The 17,351-nt window shown below is 51.5% G+C and overlaps 1 protein-coding gene across 1 annotated transcript in view; it reads left to right on the top strand.

The window, feature by feature from the left end:
* Window positions 1-16,108, top strand: part of Nos2 (nitric oxide synthase 2) — a 33,436-nt gene extending 17,328 nt beyond the window's left edge. The window contains exons 11-26 of the mRNA XM_021176044.3: window positions 1,126-1,320; window positions 1,699-1,781; window positions 2,105-2,249; window positions 2,334-2,438; window positions 4,343-4,392; window positions 4,710-4,884; window positions 5,568-5,700; window positions 6,100-6,178; window positions 6,441-6,622; window positions 7,591-7,754; window positions 9,314-9,521; window positions 11,379-11,466; window positions 11,823-11,944; window positions 12,515-12,663; window positions 13,416-13,610; window positions 15,701-16,108. Coding sequence (XP_021031703.2) covers window positions 1,126-1,320; window positions 1,699-1,781; window positions 2,105-2,249; window positions 2,334-2,438; window positions 4,343-4,392; window positions 4,710-4,884; window positions 5,568-5,700; window positions 6,100-6,178; window positions 6,441-6,622; window positions 7,591-7,754; window positions 9,314-9,521; window positions 11,379-11,466; window positions 11,823-11,944; window positions 12,515-12,663; window positions 13,416-13,610; window positions 15,701-15,799 — 2,172 coding nt within the window. The 3' untranslated portion in view covers window positions 15,800-16,108. The remainder of the gene's footprint in view (window positions 1-1,125; window positions 1,321-1,698; window positions 1,782-2,104; window positions 2,250-2,333; window positions 2,439-4,342; window positions 4,393-4,709; window positions 4,885-5,567; window positions 5,701-6,099; window positions 6,179-6,440; window positions 6,623-7,590; window positions 7,755-9,313; window positions 9,522-11,378; window positions 11,467-11,822; window positions 11,945-12,514; window positions 12,664-13,415; window positions 13,611-15,700) is intronic.
* Window positions 16,109-17,351: the final 1,243 nt, after the last annotated feature.

The raw sequence follows: 17,351 nt of genomic DNA, 5'->3' as shown, positions 1-17,351 counted from the left end.
TCAGCCTTTCCAAGAGACTTGCTGTTTGCTGGCAATACATGGAGACTGTCTCTCCTCTGCCCCATGGCCTTTCTCAGTACCTGACAGATGGACAGGTGCAGATAAGACCCTTTGAGAGCACAGGATGCTTCAGTGTTGGTTCTCTCCTTCCACTGTGTGAATTTCTGGGATGAAACTCAGGCTGGGCTTGGTGACCAATGCCCTTACCTACTGAGCCCTCTCCCCAGTTGTAAAGAAATTTCTCATGGGTGAATGGATCTCTAGACTTTGGTGGGGCCGCTGCTTTTCCTGGACCATCCCAGGCTAGTTTAGGCCTCTAGTTTGTAAGATGTGAATGGCTTGTCTTCCCTACACTCTGGTCCCCACTGTCCCCACAAATGACTCTGGTGGTTTTGTATTTGCTTGTTTTGGAGACAGAATCTCTTGTAGCCCAGGCTGGCCTCAAACTCCCTATGTAGCTGAGGATGGCCTTGAACTCCCAACCCTCATCCTGTACCACCAGAGTGCTGAGATTATAGATGTCTAGTGCTTCTCGTATGCCAGGCAAGCACTCCACCAAGTGAGCCTCCTTTAAGTTTGTATTTTCTTTACCTGAAACAAGATGGTGCAGTGTGAGCTGCCCACACCTGAGGCTCTCTGTCTGCTGGTGATGCATGGAGACCTGTGCATTCGAATTTCTGGATGCTGCTTTTAGGGTAGTGGTTCTCAACCTTCCTAATGCTAGGATCCTTTAATACACTTCCTCATATTGTGGTGACCCCAACCATAGAGTTATTTTCATTACTACTTTATAACTATAATTTTGCTACTGTTTGAATCATAATGTAAATATCTAAAATGCATATCTGATAAGTGACCCCCAAAGGAGGGGGGTGGAGAAGACACATAGGTTGAGAACCTAGGAACCTCTCATGTGACCGCGGGCTGGCTGCCATATGCGTGGCCGTGGTGATGGCCTAGGTCTCTAAGTCTGTGGACTTGGACCTGTGTGTGTTTCTGCAGCAGTCAGTGAGAACATGAGGAGCAGGGGCAGAGTCATTGCATAGATCACTGGCCCTCCAGTGCAGCACTCCCTACTCTCCTCTGCTGCTGCATCTCAGTCCACTCCATCTTCTTCTCCTTCAGAAGCAAAATGTGACCATCATGGACCACCACACAGCCTCAGAGTCCTTCATGAAGCACATGCAGAATGAGTACCGGGCTCGAGGAGGCTGCCCGGCAGACTGGATTTGGCTGGTCCCTCCGGTGTCGGGGAGCATCACCTCTGTGTTCCACCAGGAGATGTTGAACTATGTCCTATCTCCATTCTACTACTACCAGGTCAGGGAGAAGCCTCCCACCCCCCTGCCCATCCCCGCCCCACCCCCCATCTTATAGCTCAGCTGTGGAGACTCTGTATTGTGAGGACTCAGGGTTGTACATGCCAGCTGAGTGCCACCTTGTGCTCTCTAATCTAGTGTACCCAAGAAAAAGATACTAAAAGCAGGTGGGCCTCTATCTTCTGTGATCATGACAAAGGAAGCCAAGTGCCCACTGCTGTGTGGCTCATGTGGGGCCCAGGAAGCAGTACCCTGAGCTTTGGCTAACCCTTGGTGGGGTGGGCCTCTATGAGTGCAGTAGAGGGTCCTCTGCCTCTCCAGCATCCCCCAGCCCAAGCCCAGCCGGAACCCCACCCCCAACTCTCCTTCCTCTCTGCAGATCGAGCCCTGGAAGACCCACATCTGGCAGAATGAGAAGCTGAGGCCCAGGAGGAGAGAGATCCGATTTAGAGTCTTGGTGAAGTATGTGGAAGTGGGCATGTCCCTCTGTCTGTGCTGTGTCCCTTTTACTGAGGCATCCTTCCTGACTCCACCACGAAGGGCAGGGTATACGGAGAATGTCCCTTTTGGCGTTGGCTCCCAGAACTCTAGACACCAATTCTGAGACTGATTTGCTTCTGTAGTTCAGATTTGCCAAAGAGACTGAGTCAGGATGCACAGGGGCCACCAGTCAGGAAATGAGCAGTAGAGGTTCTGCCCGCACCCCAGGGACACCCCTGTTCCGTCTCTTCCGGACACTAACTCACCACTCAGCTGTCCGTGTGTCTGTCTGTTCCTCCCCACAGAGCGGTGTTCTTTGCTTCCGTGCTAATGCGAAAGGTCATGGCTTCCCGGGTCAGAGCCACAGTCCTCTTTGCCACTGAGACGGGGAAGTCTGAAGCACTAGCCAGGGACCTGGCCACCTTGTTCAGCTACGCCTTCAACACCAAGGTACCCACTTAGGTGGAAGGAGTCTGGAGTGAGTGTAAGCGACCCCTTGGGAGCTGGGGGCTGATGTCCACGGTTGTCACACAGGTTGTCTGCATGGACCAGTATAAGGCAAGCGCCTTGGAAGAGGAGCAACTACTGCTGGTGGTGACAAGCACGTTTGGGAATGGAGATTGTCCCAGCAATGGACAGGTGGGTGGCCGGAGACACAACAGAGGGGCTTGGGAGGACCAAGGAAAGGGTCCGGGGGACTCAGGGTGACACTCTTGTTCTTAAGCCACTTTCCCAATGGCACACAGTGTTTTCCTGTGAATTGACCAACTCTTATTTGTATATGTTTAGATTACTTGAGGGGATTCATTACATTTATTTGTGTGTGTGTATGTGTGTGTGTGCACAAGTCCCACAGCTTGCGTGTAGAGGTTAGAGGACAACTTGCAGGAGACAATTCTTACCTTCCGTAACGTGAGTCCCTGAGTCTTTCAGGCTTGGTGGCACTTTTACCTCCTGAGCCATCACCGCAGCCACAACCTACTTAAAAAAAAAATTTTTTTTTTTCAAAACTTCTTATTTAACTGGGCATTGTGATGTACACTCGCAATCCCAGCACTAGGCAGTAGAGGCAGGAGGATCAGAAATTTGGGCGCAGCCTGGACTCCATAGGAAATCTTGACTCAAATTCCCCCTCAACCAGGATTCCTCCTTAGGTGCTGGAGAGATGGCTCGGCAGGTAAGATGGATTGTGGCACTTTCAAAGAACCACAGTCCAGTCCCAGCACCTATGTCAGGTGGCTCACAGTCTCCTATAACTTCAGCTCTAGGGACTCCAACATTGTCTTCTGGCCTTCCTGGGCACTCACACTCTGTACATAGACACAATCTCTGACACAAATCTTTTTTTTTTTTTAAGGTTTATTTGTTTATTTATTTATTTATTTATTTATTTATTTATTTATCGTAAGTGAGTACACTGTACAGATGGTTGTGAGCTTTCACGTGGTTGTTGGGAATTGAATTTTTAGGACCTCTGCTCCCTCCGGTCAGCCCCCCTTACTCCGGCTCAAAGATTTATGTATTATTATATCTAAGTACACTGTAGCTGTCTTCAGACACACCAGAAGAGGGCGTCAGATCTCATTACGGGTGGTTGTGAGCCACCATGTGGTTGCTGGGATTTGAACTCAAGATCTGAGGAAGAGCAGTCAGTGCTCTTACCTTCTGAGCCACCTCGCCAGCCCGACATAAATCCTTCTTTAAAAAGAATTCTTTTGTTTGTTTGTTTGTTTGTTTGTTTGTTTGTTTGTTTTTTAATGTATTGTGGCTAGAGAGATGGCTTAGCCATTAAGAGCACTGACTGCTATTCCAGAGGTCCCGAGTTCAATTCCAAGCAACCACATGATGGCTCACAACTCACAATGTAATAAGATCTGATGCCCTCTTCTGGTGTGTCTGAAGACGGCTACGGTGTACTCACATACATAAAATAAATCTTAACAAATGAGCAAAGACCGTATCATTCTTACAAAGGAAAAATGGGCCGAATATATGAATTTTGTCTAGCTACCCTCACGCAGGCCTGCATAGCCTTGTGTTTTGAGCAGAGACAAGTATGAGCAGGATGTTAAGGCTTGGTTAGCACCAATTTGCGTTAGTCTCTCCTGTGTTGGAAGGATGCAAAGGCCATCGAAAAGAAAGTGCATGAGAAGAGATTACAAAAGGCTTAGCTTCCCACAGTGTGATGGGTCCCACACGCCTGAGACAGTTTCCTGGAAAATCAAAGTTATTTTAGAGAATCTGTTGTTCCTAGCAACTTCCAAGCAAGAAGCGAACTTCGTCTTCTTTTTGAGGAACCTTGTGTTCTTCCAGAGCTAAATGGGGAGGCCAGGGACTTCTGGGTCTTCCACTGAGGGGCAGGGCCCACGTGAGCTGGTTCAGCTGCAGTGAGGGGCAATCTGGACTTATCCAGTGGCTTTCCCCTAGGATCTGGACTCTTTGCCTACTCAGTGTGGCCAGTGTTTACACAGACCATCATAGTAAAGGAAAGCAGTGTTTTTGTAGCTCCTGGCCTGAGAACCCTGCTTCCTTGTCTTTTGTAGACTCTGAAGAAATCTCTGTTCATGCTGAGAGAACTCAACCACACCTTCAGGTGAGGCACCCTCCCATATCCCTGCCTCCTGGGCCCCAGTCTGGGATCAGACCAAGGAACAGGGTGTACATAGGATGTCTTCTCAGACATGTCCAGGGGCAGACAGAGTTCCGGTCTGAGGTTTGTCTTCTGAGTGGGTTGAGGAGCAAGATGTGGAAACTGAGTCCCTCTTGCAGATTTGCAGGCCTAGAGTCCATTGGTCACATGACCAAGGAAGGCCAGACTATGGTGTGACTCAGTGGGCATGGCTCTGTCCTTGCGGACCATAGGCACTGACGCCGGGCATCCTGGGTCTCCATGTGTGTCCTTCTTGGCAGGTATGCTGTGTTTGGCCTTGGCTCCAGCATGTACCCTCAGTTCTGCGCCTTTGCTCATGACATCGACCAGAAGCTGTCCCACCTGGGAGCCTCTCAGCTTGCCCCAACAGGAGAAGGGGACGAACTCAGTGGGCAGGAGGATGCCTTCCGCAGCTGGGCTGTACAAACCTTCCGGGTGAGACAGGCTTTAATGAGTCTATGCCAAACACATCTGGGCCTGGTGTCCTGGGTGTCCTGGCCTCTGCTAGGTGTAGGGCGGGGGTATGGGCCTGGCATCTCAGGTCAAAGCTGCTTCCCCAACCCCCACCCCACCAAGAAGAATGTCACTCTGGTGTTCTGCTTCAGGTGGGTGGCCCTGACCTTATGTCTCCAGGGCTCTTCCTACCGATAGACTTGGCCTCCTCGTAGTAGTGAAGTCTTCCTTCAGTCTTCCAGCTCTGCAGAGGAAGGGATGCAGGACACACTGCTGAGCTCTCGTGACCTGACTTTATCTTCTCAAATCTTTACTCTCTGGGTTCCTCCCTGCTGGTGAAGGAAGCTTAACACGGAAATGAGTGGACAGCCATGGGAAGCCCAGCAGACTTGGTTCCAAGACTCAGGCCTCCATTATGAGCTTTTCTATCAGGAGAGGGAAACCCCAGACATCCCTTGCTATGTGGGAAGGGATAAATATAAGATGACAGCTTTACTATCCAGGAAAATAGCACTAACCACTGTGTGCCAAGCCTAGGATTCTCTGAGCACCTCCAGCCCCCTTCAGATGGCATGTTGTGATTCTGTGATGCCGCCATTCGGTATTTGACTCATGGTGAGGGGTGGTGACGGTGACAATGAATGCCATTCTGCCTAACTTTCTAGGCAGCCTGTGAGACCTTTGATGTTCGAAGCAAACATCACATTCAGATCCCGAAACGCTACACTTCCAATGCAACATGGGAGCCACAGCAATATAGGCTCATCCAGAGCCCGGAGCCTTTAGACCTCAACAGAGGTAAGAGCCCCTCTGTATCCTACTGGGCCTTCCCTGCTTGCACAGAGGCTATCTGAGCCATGAACCAGTAGTCAAAGAATCCACCATGCCCTTCTAAATGAAGGCAGTCACCTGGAACTGCCAGGCAGCTGTCTCCCTGGCCACAGGGCCTGTTGGTACAGAGCTTCAGGCTCTGAGGGAGAGCGGGTCGGGAGCCCTGAGAGAGTGGTAGTGGGCACAGGGAGCTGGCATCAGCAGGTGGGTGGTGGCAATATCTGTGCCAGGCACTGTGCCGGCCTCTTGGCCCACTTGAACTGCCCACCAAGGGCTAAGGTAGCATGCAGGAATGCTCAGCTCAGTGTCTGGGGCTTTCCCCAGCACAGCACAGGAACTCTGTACCATCTCTGTCTGTCTTTCCAGCCCTCAGCAGCATCCATGCCAAGAACGTGTTCACCATGAGGCTGAAATCCCAGCAGAATCTGCAGAGTGAGAAGTCCAGGTAAGGATGGGCAGGGATGCTTGGCTGGTACCCAAGATTGCCCGAGAGATGCTTCTTGTGACAGAAGTGTGGCCAAGTCCTCCATGCTCCCCGCACTGCTAGGGAAGGCTGTAGCCAAACTCCTCTGGGAAACTCCAGAGGGCTGAGGGTCCCCAGCTGAGGGGATGGCTTGTCACAAGCTGGCTGGTGACCACGCTGGTGGCGGGAGAACACTTATCCTGGGGAAGCTGGCAGTCACCCATGGCTCCCTTTTCTTCTGTAGCCGCACCACCCTCCTCGTTCAGCTCACCTTCGAGGGCAGCCGAGGGCCCAGCTACCTGCCTGGGGAACACCTGGGGATCTTTCCAGGCAACCAGACCGCCCTGGTGCAGGGAATCTTGGAGCGAGTTGTGGATTGTCCTACACCACACCAAACTGTGTGCCTGGAGGTTCTGGATGAGAGCGGTGAGCCCCTGGCCCTGGACAAATCTCTACTTCCCTCAGTCCCATCCCTGAGGACTGGGCCTGTGTCTGTCCTGATCTACTCCCATCCCAACTCATGGGAGAAGCTTTCTGGCTGGCCTTCACTGGTAGTGATGCCTCCGCCTAACCTTGGAAGAGGCATTGGAGGAGCAAAACCTGGCAGTGTCCATCATCATCTGGGAGGAATGGAGTCAGCCTGAAACTTAGAGACAATAGACTTGCATCCTTGGGGGCTGTAAGAATACAGATGTGGTCCAGATGAGATGCATTAATAATAAAGTCCTTGTCTCTAGAAGGAAGTGAGGGGAGTGGAGAGGAGTTAAAAGCAATGTGCTAACACGCACTAAACGTGCCCAGGGAACGGGCACTGTGCCAGTGATTACCCAAATGTAGTTTTTACTCATTGCCAGTGCCAGCACAGACTATGTCATCATATCTGTTGCTCAAGAAGCAGCTGGAGGTCACAGGATTTGGACACTCAGCTGGGAAGTGGGGGCCAGAGTTTGCGCCTGGGTCATGCCGTGACTCTCCACATGCCGCCTCTTGGGACTCCTGAAGCCCAGCCACCACAATTTACATTGATCTGTTAATATCCCAGGAGGCTGTAGCCATAAACCTCTCTCTAAAAGAGCAACCAGCCTCTGGGGCGTATATCAATCTCCAGTAGACTTAGTCACTACGTTTGAGGTTCACCTGGGGGTGTCAGAGACTCAAGTATGGGCCACAGGAGGATTGCTTAGTCTGTCAGGACAAAGCCAATATAGGTGCCCATGTGGGGGAAAATTTTCAGCCTACCCTGGCAGCCCTGTCTCAGCACCAGCTCCTGATCTTTGCTCTTTCTGGAGCAAAGATGTCAGAGTCTTCCCTCCCTTGCAGATGGAGGATAGCCATCATCTGAGAGACCCAAGTAGGGCTTTCCCCACCCTGACACCTTTCTTTCTTCCATTCAGGCAGCTACTGGGTCAAAGACAAGAGGCTGCCCCCTTGCTCACTCAGCCAAGCCCTCACCTACTTCCTGGACATCACGACCCCTCCCACCCAGCTGCAGCTCCACAAGCTGGCTCGCTTTGCCATGGACGAGGCGGATAGGCAGAGATTGGAGGCCTTGTGTCAGGTGAGGGTCAGATGAGGCAGGGGCATTTCAGTAGAGGGAACAGAGCCCAGAGCAGAGTTCAACCTCTGAGACCATCCTCCTGAGTCCCTAGGTGTGCCCTGTCCATGTCTGGTCGGGGCTAGGCGTCTTCTGCTGCCCCGTCTCTAGTACACAGCAGTATTGAGTGAATGAATTTCTCCGGGAGTCAGTATGCTGTAACCTGTATTCATTACTTGTCCCATTTCTGTGGCTGAACGCATGACAGAAGGAACTTAAGGGAAGGAGGGTTCATTTTGGTTCATGAGGGTCCAGTCCATCATGGTAGGGTGTCATGACAACAGGAGCATGAGTGACAGGTCACATTGCTTCTGGAGTGAGAAAGCAGGAAAGGTGGACACCAGTGTCCTGCTCAAAGTCCCAGACCATAGGAATTCAGGGTGGGTCTTCCCAGTCAAACCTCTAGAGAAACACCTTCACCAAGGTGTGTTTCCACAGTGATCTGAAATCCAGTCAGGTTCATTGGGAAGAGTAACAGCCAAAGTGCACTTCCTTAGAACCTGACTAAAGGGGGAAGCTCTATGGGTGGCCTTTGTCTTCCCAAGTGTGGACCAAGCTTGGTGGTGGGTAAATGGGGGTGCTGGCAGGTGGTGAGCTGAGTTAATGAGTTAGTGGGGTGATGCATTAAGTCACTTGCGACTTCAGAGTCCATGTCTTTGTAAGAGTCACTGGACAGCAAGCCACGGGACACATTGTCATTGTCTCAACAATCCTATATGAATGGCTGCATCCACCTAACTCCACAAGGATTAGGGTTAAGCTAGGAGGGACATCCAGCCATGACTTGAACTCAGATCCAGTTGGTTCCAAGTTACAGTATAATAGAGAAATTAGCCCAGCTGGGTTGGGTGGTGCATTCCTGTGATCCCAGCACACAGGAGGCTGATGCAGGAGGATAGTGAGTTAGAGGCAAGTCTGGGTCAACAATGAGTTCAAGACCAACATGGGCTATGTAGCAAGACCATGTCTCTACATCCTCCCCAAAGAAAGAGGACACTGAGCCCTGCCCATGAGTTGCTGATATTGGGGAGGCTTCTGTGTTTTGATTTTTGTCTTTGTTTTGTGGGTACTAGTGTTTTCCCTCAGACCTGCACACATGCCAGGCTCTACCACTGAGACAAATTCCTATCTCTTCTCTGACTTTTAATTTTGAGGCAGAGTCCCACTACGTTATCCAAGCTAGCTCTCAATCCGGTCTCTAACCCCTGCTGGCCTTAAACTTGGAATTCTCCTGTCTCAGCCTTCTAACTAGTTGGGGTTGCAATCCTGCCCCACTGTCATCTTAATTCTATTCATAGTAGAGTTCTAGGCACAATTGAGAAATGCTACTAACTGCCCCAGGTCCTTGCTTCTCATCCACCGGAGTAGCCTCAGCACCCTGGACAGCGCCCGTCTTTTGCTGCGTTTGTTGAGGGAATGAATGGATACTGGGTGGGGCAGCTCCTACACGCGCACGCACGCACGCACGCACGCGCGAGCGCACGGCAGGTCCTCAGATCCCTCACACTGCCCTTGCCTTTCAGCCCTCAGAGTACAATGACTGGAAGTTCAGCAACAACCCCACGTTCCTGGAGGTGCTTGAAGAGTTCCCTTCCTTGCGCGTGCCCGCTGCCTTCCTGCTGTCGCAGCTCCCTATCTTGAAGCCCCGCTACTACTCCATCAGCTCCTCCCAGGACCACACCCCCTCGGAGGTTCACCTCACTGTGGCTGTGGTCACCTACCGCACCCGAGGTGAGACAGGCAGGCTCCGGTGTCATCTGCACCTGTCCTTCTAGGGACAGCTGTCCTCGATTGCTTTCTGTTGCTGTGACCAACACTGTGATTGCCACCACTTTAGGGCAAGATCCAATTTAGGGGTTTAACTTACAGTTTACAACTGTCACCAAAGGAATCCAAGGCAGGAACCACGGAGGAACGTTGCTTATTGGCTTGTTCCTTCTGGCTTGCTCAGCTGCCTTCCTTACACAGCTCAGCACCACCTGCCCAGGATCAGCACTGTTTACAGTGGGCAATGCTCTTCTCCATCATCAATTAGCAGTTAAGAGCACACCCCACAGACATGCCGATAGGCCGATCTGATGACAAGCCCTCAACTGAGGGTCCCTCTTCCCAGGTGTATCAAGTTGATGGCCGACACTGGTCACCACAGCAGCTGTTCAATACCTTGGGGCTTTGTCAGCTACATGCTGCAGTGACAGCCACCTGCCAGAGTTGTCAGTGATATAAGATGCTGTGTAGGGCACAGTGTCACAAAGCAGGAGGGAAGCTCTTTCCTTTGTTTACCATTCAGACCTGTGGGAGATGGCTTCCATGTGTAATTTTATGAGGAAGGAAAAGAGGCATAGAGAGGTTAACCCACCTGTTCAGAGACACCTGTCATTAACTAGAGACACAAATTCAGGGAATTTACCTGCTGAAGCTAAGAACTGGACCATTGTTACAGTCTCTAGCTGTTGAATAGGCTCAGAAGTGAAAAACCTTGAATGTGTAGGGAACTCAGTTACTTTTGGTCATCCTAATGATGCAGGTGGATGCAGGGAACATTTTCTCGATTTTTTTTTCATTCCCTCAGTGTTCCCATCCTGTGATGGCCGTGTCTCACCTCCATGCTAGGGGCCACACTGGGTGTGGAAACTGCAGACAGGCCCTGCCCTCACAGAGCAGCCAGAAAGTCAAAAAGAGTTCAGGCATGGACATACTTGGATGTATGTTTGTGTGGGTGCCCAGAGGCCCCCGGTATCACGAGGGAGGGAGTGGGGTGTGTGTGTGAAGCTGACCTAGACGAGGAGGTCCAGTGTTCTAGGCTTGGTTCCTCCACTGGATGGACCTCCCTGTCCTAACTGCTGTAACTGAGCTCTGTTTGAGCTGGAAGGGCTGGAAAGCGTCCACATCTCCGAGATCTCTCTCCTTGGCCAAGAGCACAGTTTGTAAATATTGGACAGAGCCTGTGTCTGTCTATCCTCACTGACCATACCACACCATTGAATGAGAGAGGAGATGCGGGTGAGCCCTGACAAGGCTGGTTCATGCAGACCAGAACCAAACAACTATTCCAGTTGCTAAAGGCCTCCCTTATGTGTCAGGCCATGGGGAAGCGAATGTAACCCAGAGGACACTGGGGTACCCACAAGCCTAGGAAAGGCTTCTGGGGAAGACGGAGATGCCAGAACAGACAGGGGGAATGGAAGACCACCCTTCACCCAGAGTTCCTATTGGCAAAAGCCTCCTTCATGAGGACACTCAACAATGGCCAGCCCTGGGGATCATTTCACACTGCTGTGGGCAGAGCCTTGGTGGGGAGAGGATGTTGGGAGGGTCCCTAGACAAGCACTTGGGAGATGCTCTAGCTTAAGAGTGAGGAACCTGAGCAGGAACTTGAGCCCACCATGACTTTAATCACTTGCTCCGTTTCCTTCTGTGTGACTCAGTTTCTACAATGGCAAAGGCGCAGTTGCTCACCAGGCCCCTTACTGCCTTCCCTGATCAGGAAGCAACCACCCAACGGGGCTTGACACTGTAGGAAGAACACCCAGCCGGGTTGCATGAAGGCCACGGGGCTTGTTAGTCAGGCCTGTGTTTTCCTTGCAGATGGTCAGGGTCCCCTGCACCATGGTGTCTGCAGCACTTGGATCAGTAACCTGAAGCCCCAGGACCCAGTGCCCTGCTTTGTGCGAAGGTAAGCACCCACTCGGGGCCCTTTGGAGCCCCTAGCCCCTGGGGATTCTGCAATGCAAGGGAAGGGTCTAAGACTGAGTCTCTTCTTGGCCCATAAAGGTTTAGGGGGTAATTCTTTGTCTCCTCATTTTGCCATCTGGCTACAAGGTATGGTGGAGTCCATGACACAGATACAGTGATGCCTGTGGTGGGATCCAATGAGACTGGCCCAGTGTGGGGAGAGGCCATGCCTGGGCCGGGAAGATGAAGATGTGCACAGGTCCCCGCCAAGCGACTAGGTCCCCAGCCCTATCCTGCATGTGCTCCTAGCCTGGGATATCTGCAGACCAGGGTCTTTCTCCTTCTGTCTTCCTGCAGTGTCAGTGGCTTCCAGCTCCCTGAGGACCCCTCCCAGCCTTGCATCCTTATTGGGCCTGGTACGGGCATTGCTCCCTTCCGAAGTTTCTGGCAGCAGCGGCTCCATGACTCCCAGCACAAAGGTACAGCTCTCACTCAATAGGGAGTGTGCCTGTCACTGTGACCGACCTGATCATTACACAGGCACATCAAATTACTACACCATATCCCATAATTAGGTACACAGATGTGGAGTGTTTGTGCTCTGCCCACTCCATGTTTCCTTGTTAATTTTTATTTATTTTTTAATTTTTATTTATTTATTTATTTTTTTTTTGGTTTTTCGAGACAGGGTTTCTCTGTGTAGCCCTGGCTGTCCTGGCACTCACTTTGTAGACCAGGCTGGCCTCGAACTCAGAAATCCGCCTGCCTCTGCCTCCCGAGTGCTGGGATTAAAGGCGTGCGCCACCACGCCCGGCCCTTGTTAATTTTTAATGTATCTAGAGGAGTGTGTATGTCCTGGTACACATGTGGAGATCAGAGGTCAACTTGTTTTACTTCTTCTGGGAATCAAATTCAGCTTGTCAGGCACGACACCATTAGCTATAAAACGGAAATAATGCCAGATCAGAAACCTACCCATTGGGTACCTGGTGCTCACAGGTTGCCCTCTGGTGGCCATTGTGGTAACTGCAACTTTCTGAATCTTCAAGGGCTCAAAGGAGGCCGCATGACCTTGGTGTTTGGGTGCCGGCACCCAGAGGAGGACCACCTCTATCAGGAAGAAATGCAGGAGATGGTCCGCAAGAGAGTGCTGTTCCAGGTGCACACAGGCTACTCCCGGCTGCCCGGCAAACCCAAGGTAAGTGCAGCCACCCAGCAAGCTGGCAGAACACGCATGATGGCCACTGCCGAGGCTATACAGCTCTTCCACTCCAAGCCTGCAGTGAAGACAGTTGCACAGTGGCAGGGAGAGGTGAAGAGCACTATGACAACATCAAGCTCACTGTAGTTTAACCTCCACAGTGCAAACACCTGCAGGTGCCCAGCATCTCTGGGACGCAGGGCTGGGCCGGGCTGGCTTTACACTTAGATCAGTAAGACTGGAAGGTGGAGCTGATCCCCCCAGGGCCCTCAGGTTGGCACTCTGCTCCAAGGGCATGAACACTTTCCATCAGGACCATGTGAACATTCCCTGAAGACCCCCATTTGCATCCTAAAGCTGGACCACTGGTCATCTTAGATGAAAAACAAAACAAACAGACTCCTGACTGACTGCAGGACCTTCTTTATAAGTGGGAAGCTTAGGAGCCTATACCTGAGCTACAAATCAGAGCTGGGGCTAATACATACTGGGAAGCCCCCTCTTTCCGGGGTGTAGGCAGGCAGATCTCACAGCCCTGGGCAGAGCTATAAACTTGATGTCTCTGAAGTATGGTGACCTGAGGGAAGCTCTGTGGGTTCCACTGGCCAGGAGGACAGGATACTTGTGTATTCTGAGCTGAGGTCCTGACTGAAGCCCTCAATGGCCCTCTTCCCCTCCCCATGGCCAGTGTGCCTGACCACAGTGACACCAGCATCCAGGGCTGGTCCCACCATGTCCTCTGCTTTTAGGTCTACGTTCAGGACATCCTGCAGAAGCAGCTCGCCAACGAGGTACTCAGCGTGCTCCACGGGGAGCAGGGCCACCTCTACGTTTGCGGAGATGTGCGCATGGCTCGGGATGTGGCTACCACGTTGAAGAAGCTGGTGGCCACCAAGCTGAACTTGAGCGAGGAGCAGGTGGAAGACTATTTCTTCCAGCTCAAGGTATGAGAGCTGGGGTGGGACCCTCCAGAGGGGAGTAGACCAAGGTCACATGCCTTTGGAACTGGGGCCAGAGATGCAGAACTGGGGTGGGTGGGGCCCTGAGACCCTCTACACCACTGCAGAAACCTGGGGCCGGCTGGGCTCCTCAAGCCTAGTCTTTCCATGCCACAGTGGTTGCCAGCTAGCTGAGAAATCAGGCCAGTGTGTTCCATTTCTCTATCTCTGGGATGAAAGCAGCAGTCTCTGCTCCCCACACTCCTGCCTAAATGCCCATTGAGCATAACAGGGCTGTGGAGGCCTGTCCCCTACTGCCTATGGGGGACAGACACTTATTTACAATAGGCTGCTGGCTAGGTGCCCTCCTTTCTCACAGGAAGGACTCTTGGTAGCAGGGTCTGCCTTGTGCCAGGTGCTCACCAATAATTGTCCCGTGGTGACCTTTCCTTCTGCCCTTCTAAGGGCTTTATGAGGGATGAATGACTGTTCCATCATTTTGCAGATGGAAGGGGCCCTGGTGCCCTAACAGCGAATGTGAGAGCCCAGACACATGACCCCTCTCTCCTTTTCCCTCTCTCTGTCTCTCTGGTTCCTAAACCTGCCTCTAAGGCTTGTAGTTATGCTCCCCATTTATATTAAACATCTACTATGTGTTAGAGGTAAGAAGCAGTCAACAAAACAGGTGAAAATGTTGCCAGTATCACGATAGATCACAGAGCACACCTGTATCATCAGCACTGGGGAGGTGGAGGCCCAAGGGTCAAGAGTTCAGATTGTCCCTGGGTTTCATAGTCAGTCCAAGGCTGGACTGGGCTATACGAGATCCTATTTCAAAAGTACAAAAGCAAAAGACCTACCTAAACGTAGCTTACATTCTGGCAGAGTTGATCAAATCAAGCACATAGGGTGTGCACTGCTTTGGGTAAGACGCAGAACAGCAGCTCAGAGCTGGGGTGTTTGTGATTTAATGAGGTTTGGGGAAGGGGCCCCTGGGAGGTGACATTTGAGAAAAATACCTGAAGAAGATAAGGAAGAAGCCTTGGGCACACTGGAGATAGAGGTCCAGACTATTCTGTGGGGCAGCAACATGTTCAAAGGTCCTGGGGTGTGGACTATTCTGAAACCTGTGATGACCAGCAAGGGTATCGTGGGTACTTCCCAAAATGTGTTCAGGGCTTGCCAGATGTGTTCATGGATGTTAGACATCATTAACAACAGGCTGTAAGGAGCGGGTGGGACAGAGGCAGTGCACACCTGTCAGTCCTAAGGCTCTGGGGAAGCTGAGGCAGGAGAGTTGTAAGTTCAAGTCAGTATGGGCTAGCTAGGGCTGCAGGGATGCAGAGGACATACCTGTAACATCAGCTCCAGGGGATCCGATACCCTCATCTAACCTCTCAGGGTACATCACTCATATACAGGTACATGTACGTACACACACACACATACACACACACTTGAAATAAAACTGTAGCCAGATATGGAGGCACATGCACACCTTTAACTCTAGCACTCAGAGGCAGGAAATAAAATCCTTTATTTTTTATTTATTTTAATTTAAAAAGAGAAAATTAGTTCCAGGGGTATAGCTCAGGCCTTGCCTAACCTGGTTTATAAAAGGCCCCAGGTTTGATTTCTAGTACCAAGGGAAAAAAAAAAAGAGTCCAAGGCCAGACATTTGGTACACATGTGCGCACCCACAAAGAACAACAGGTGTCTGCTGTAAGATTTCTCTCGGAGCCCTCAGCCTGCTGTTGATGTCAAGGCCTGGAGAATGGGAGGCACACACTGCCTGCCCTGCACATCCTGATCTCAAAGCTCACATCCGATGTGGGATGAGCACTAGGCAGGTAGTGGGACCGACATCCATCCATGAAGCCTGGGAAGAGGCTGAGGTGGGCCACACACGGGCAGAGGAGAAACCAAGCATGGGCGTAATGGCAGCAATCCAGACAAGGGGCTAGACACAGGGCTAGCGAGCGCCTGTGTCACCAGGAAGCTATGGCAGCCCTAGGGTTTTGCCCTAGCCTAGACATGATGACTGAGAGGTGGCTGGGCCAGCAGGGTGACACTGTCACCTTTGTTTCCCCTCACAGAGCCAGAAACGTTATCATGAAGATATCTTCGGTGCAGTCTTTTCCTATGGGGCAAAAAAGGGCAGCGCCTTGGAGGAGCCCAAAGCCACGAGGCTCTGACAGCCCAGAGTTCCAGCTTCTGGCACTGAGTAAAGATGGTGAGGGGCTTGGGGAGACAGCGAAATGCAATCCCCCCCAAACCCCTCATGTCATTTCCCCTCCTCCACCCTACCAAATAGTATTGTACTATTGTGGACTACTGAATCTCTCTCCTCTCCTCCCTCCCTTCTCTCCCTTCCTTCCCTTCTTCTCCACTCCCTAGCCCCTTCCTTCCCCTCCTCTCTCCTTTGCCTCTCACTCTTCCTTGGAGCTGAGAGCAGAAAAAAACTCAACCTCCTGACTGAAGCACTTTGGGTGACCACCAGGAGGCGCCATGCCGCCGCTTTAATACTTAGCTGCACTATGTACAGATATTTATACTTCATATTTAAGAAAACAGATACTTTTGTCTACTCCCAATGATGGCTTGGGCCTTTCCTGTATAATTCCTTGATGAAAAATATTTATATAAAATACATTTTATTTTAATCACCCTGACCTTGGTCAAGTTTTATAGCAACACCATTCTCCAGTCATATATGGGTTAGGGTTGGTGGGCCTCATAGTCTGGACAACGATGCTCCCACGAGGGAACATGCTAACCAGATCCCCAGGGGACAGCATATGGAGTCTGTGTTTGTCTGCAGCCATGGTCATGGCAAGGCAGCCCAGATCAGGGGCTGGAGCTGTGCTTCACACGCAAGGCTCCCTCTGCAGGGTGTGGTGAGACCTGGGCTTCTTCACAAGAGCCGGGGTTGCCTGAAGACCTCAACCCTCACCCAATCTTAGAAAATGATGAGCTTGGGCACTGGGGATGTTGCTCAGTTGGCAGAGTGTTTGCCTAGCACACACAAAGCCCTGAGTTTGATCTCCAGCCAGCCCCGCATAACCACAGGTATAGTGGCCCGCACTTTGTAATCCCAGCATTTAGGAGGTGGAGTTAAGAGGATTTAAAGTCTAAGACCGTAGACCTCAAATACAGCTCCACAGTGACTTTGAGACCATCTGAAAAGGAGAGAGTGTTGGTTGTGCTCCATGCCCTGTTTGATGAGAGTTTAGCCAGTCGTGATCTGGTACCTGGGCAGGACAGGTTTCGTTCTCTGCACATGACACCTTGCTGTGAGGGGCACCCCCATCCTTGCCTGCTATGGAAGTCATGAGCTCCTGCTTGCACCAGCCAGCACAGCTCCATACTGGATAACCTCATTGCTGGTCTCTGCCCTGAACCAGCGTAAGCTAGCTCCCTCTTCCCTTTCCACAGCTGCATCAGATAGAGCAGAAGAGGCAGGGGCAAGGGCCCAACAGGCTCTCATTGCCCATGGCAACCCCTGCTCCTGGCAGCAATGCATCTGAACACTGTGGTCCATCCAGTCACTATTGTCAGAGCTTCCCACATGCACAGGTGCCCTGAGCCACCTGGGGAATCCTATTAAAATATAGACTGGAGACTGGGGGCTGGGGAGATGGCTCAGTTGGTAAAGTATTTGTTCTGTGTTTGGGTTCCCAGCACCCACATAAACAAAGCTAGCTGTGGTGGTGTGCATCTGTCATTCCAGTGCTGGGAAGGTAAAGA

This window comes from Mus caroli, unplaced genomic scaffold, assembly GCF_978045245.1.
Source record: "Mus caroli unplaced genomic scaffold, Mus_caroli_1 scaffold_13, whole genome shotgun sequence".
In the NCBI taxonomy this organism is placed as follows: Eukaryota; Metazoa; Chordata; class Mammalia; order Rodentia; family Muridae; genus Mus; species Mus caroli.
This window is presented reverse-complemented; position numbering and strand designations above follow the sequence as displayed.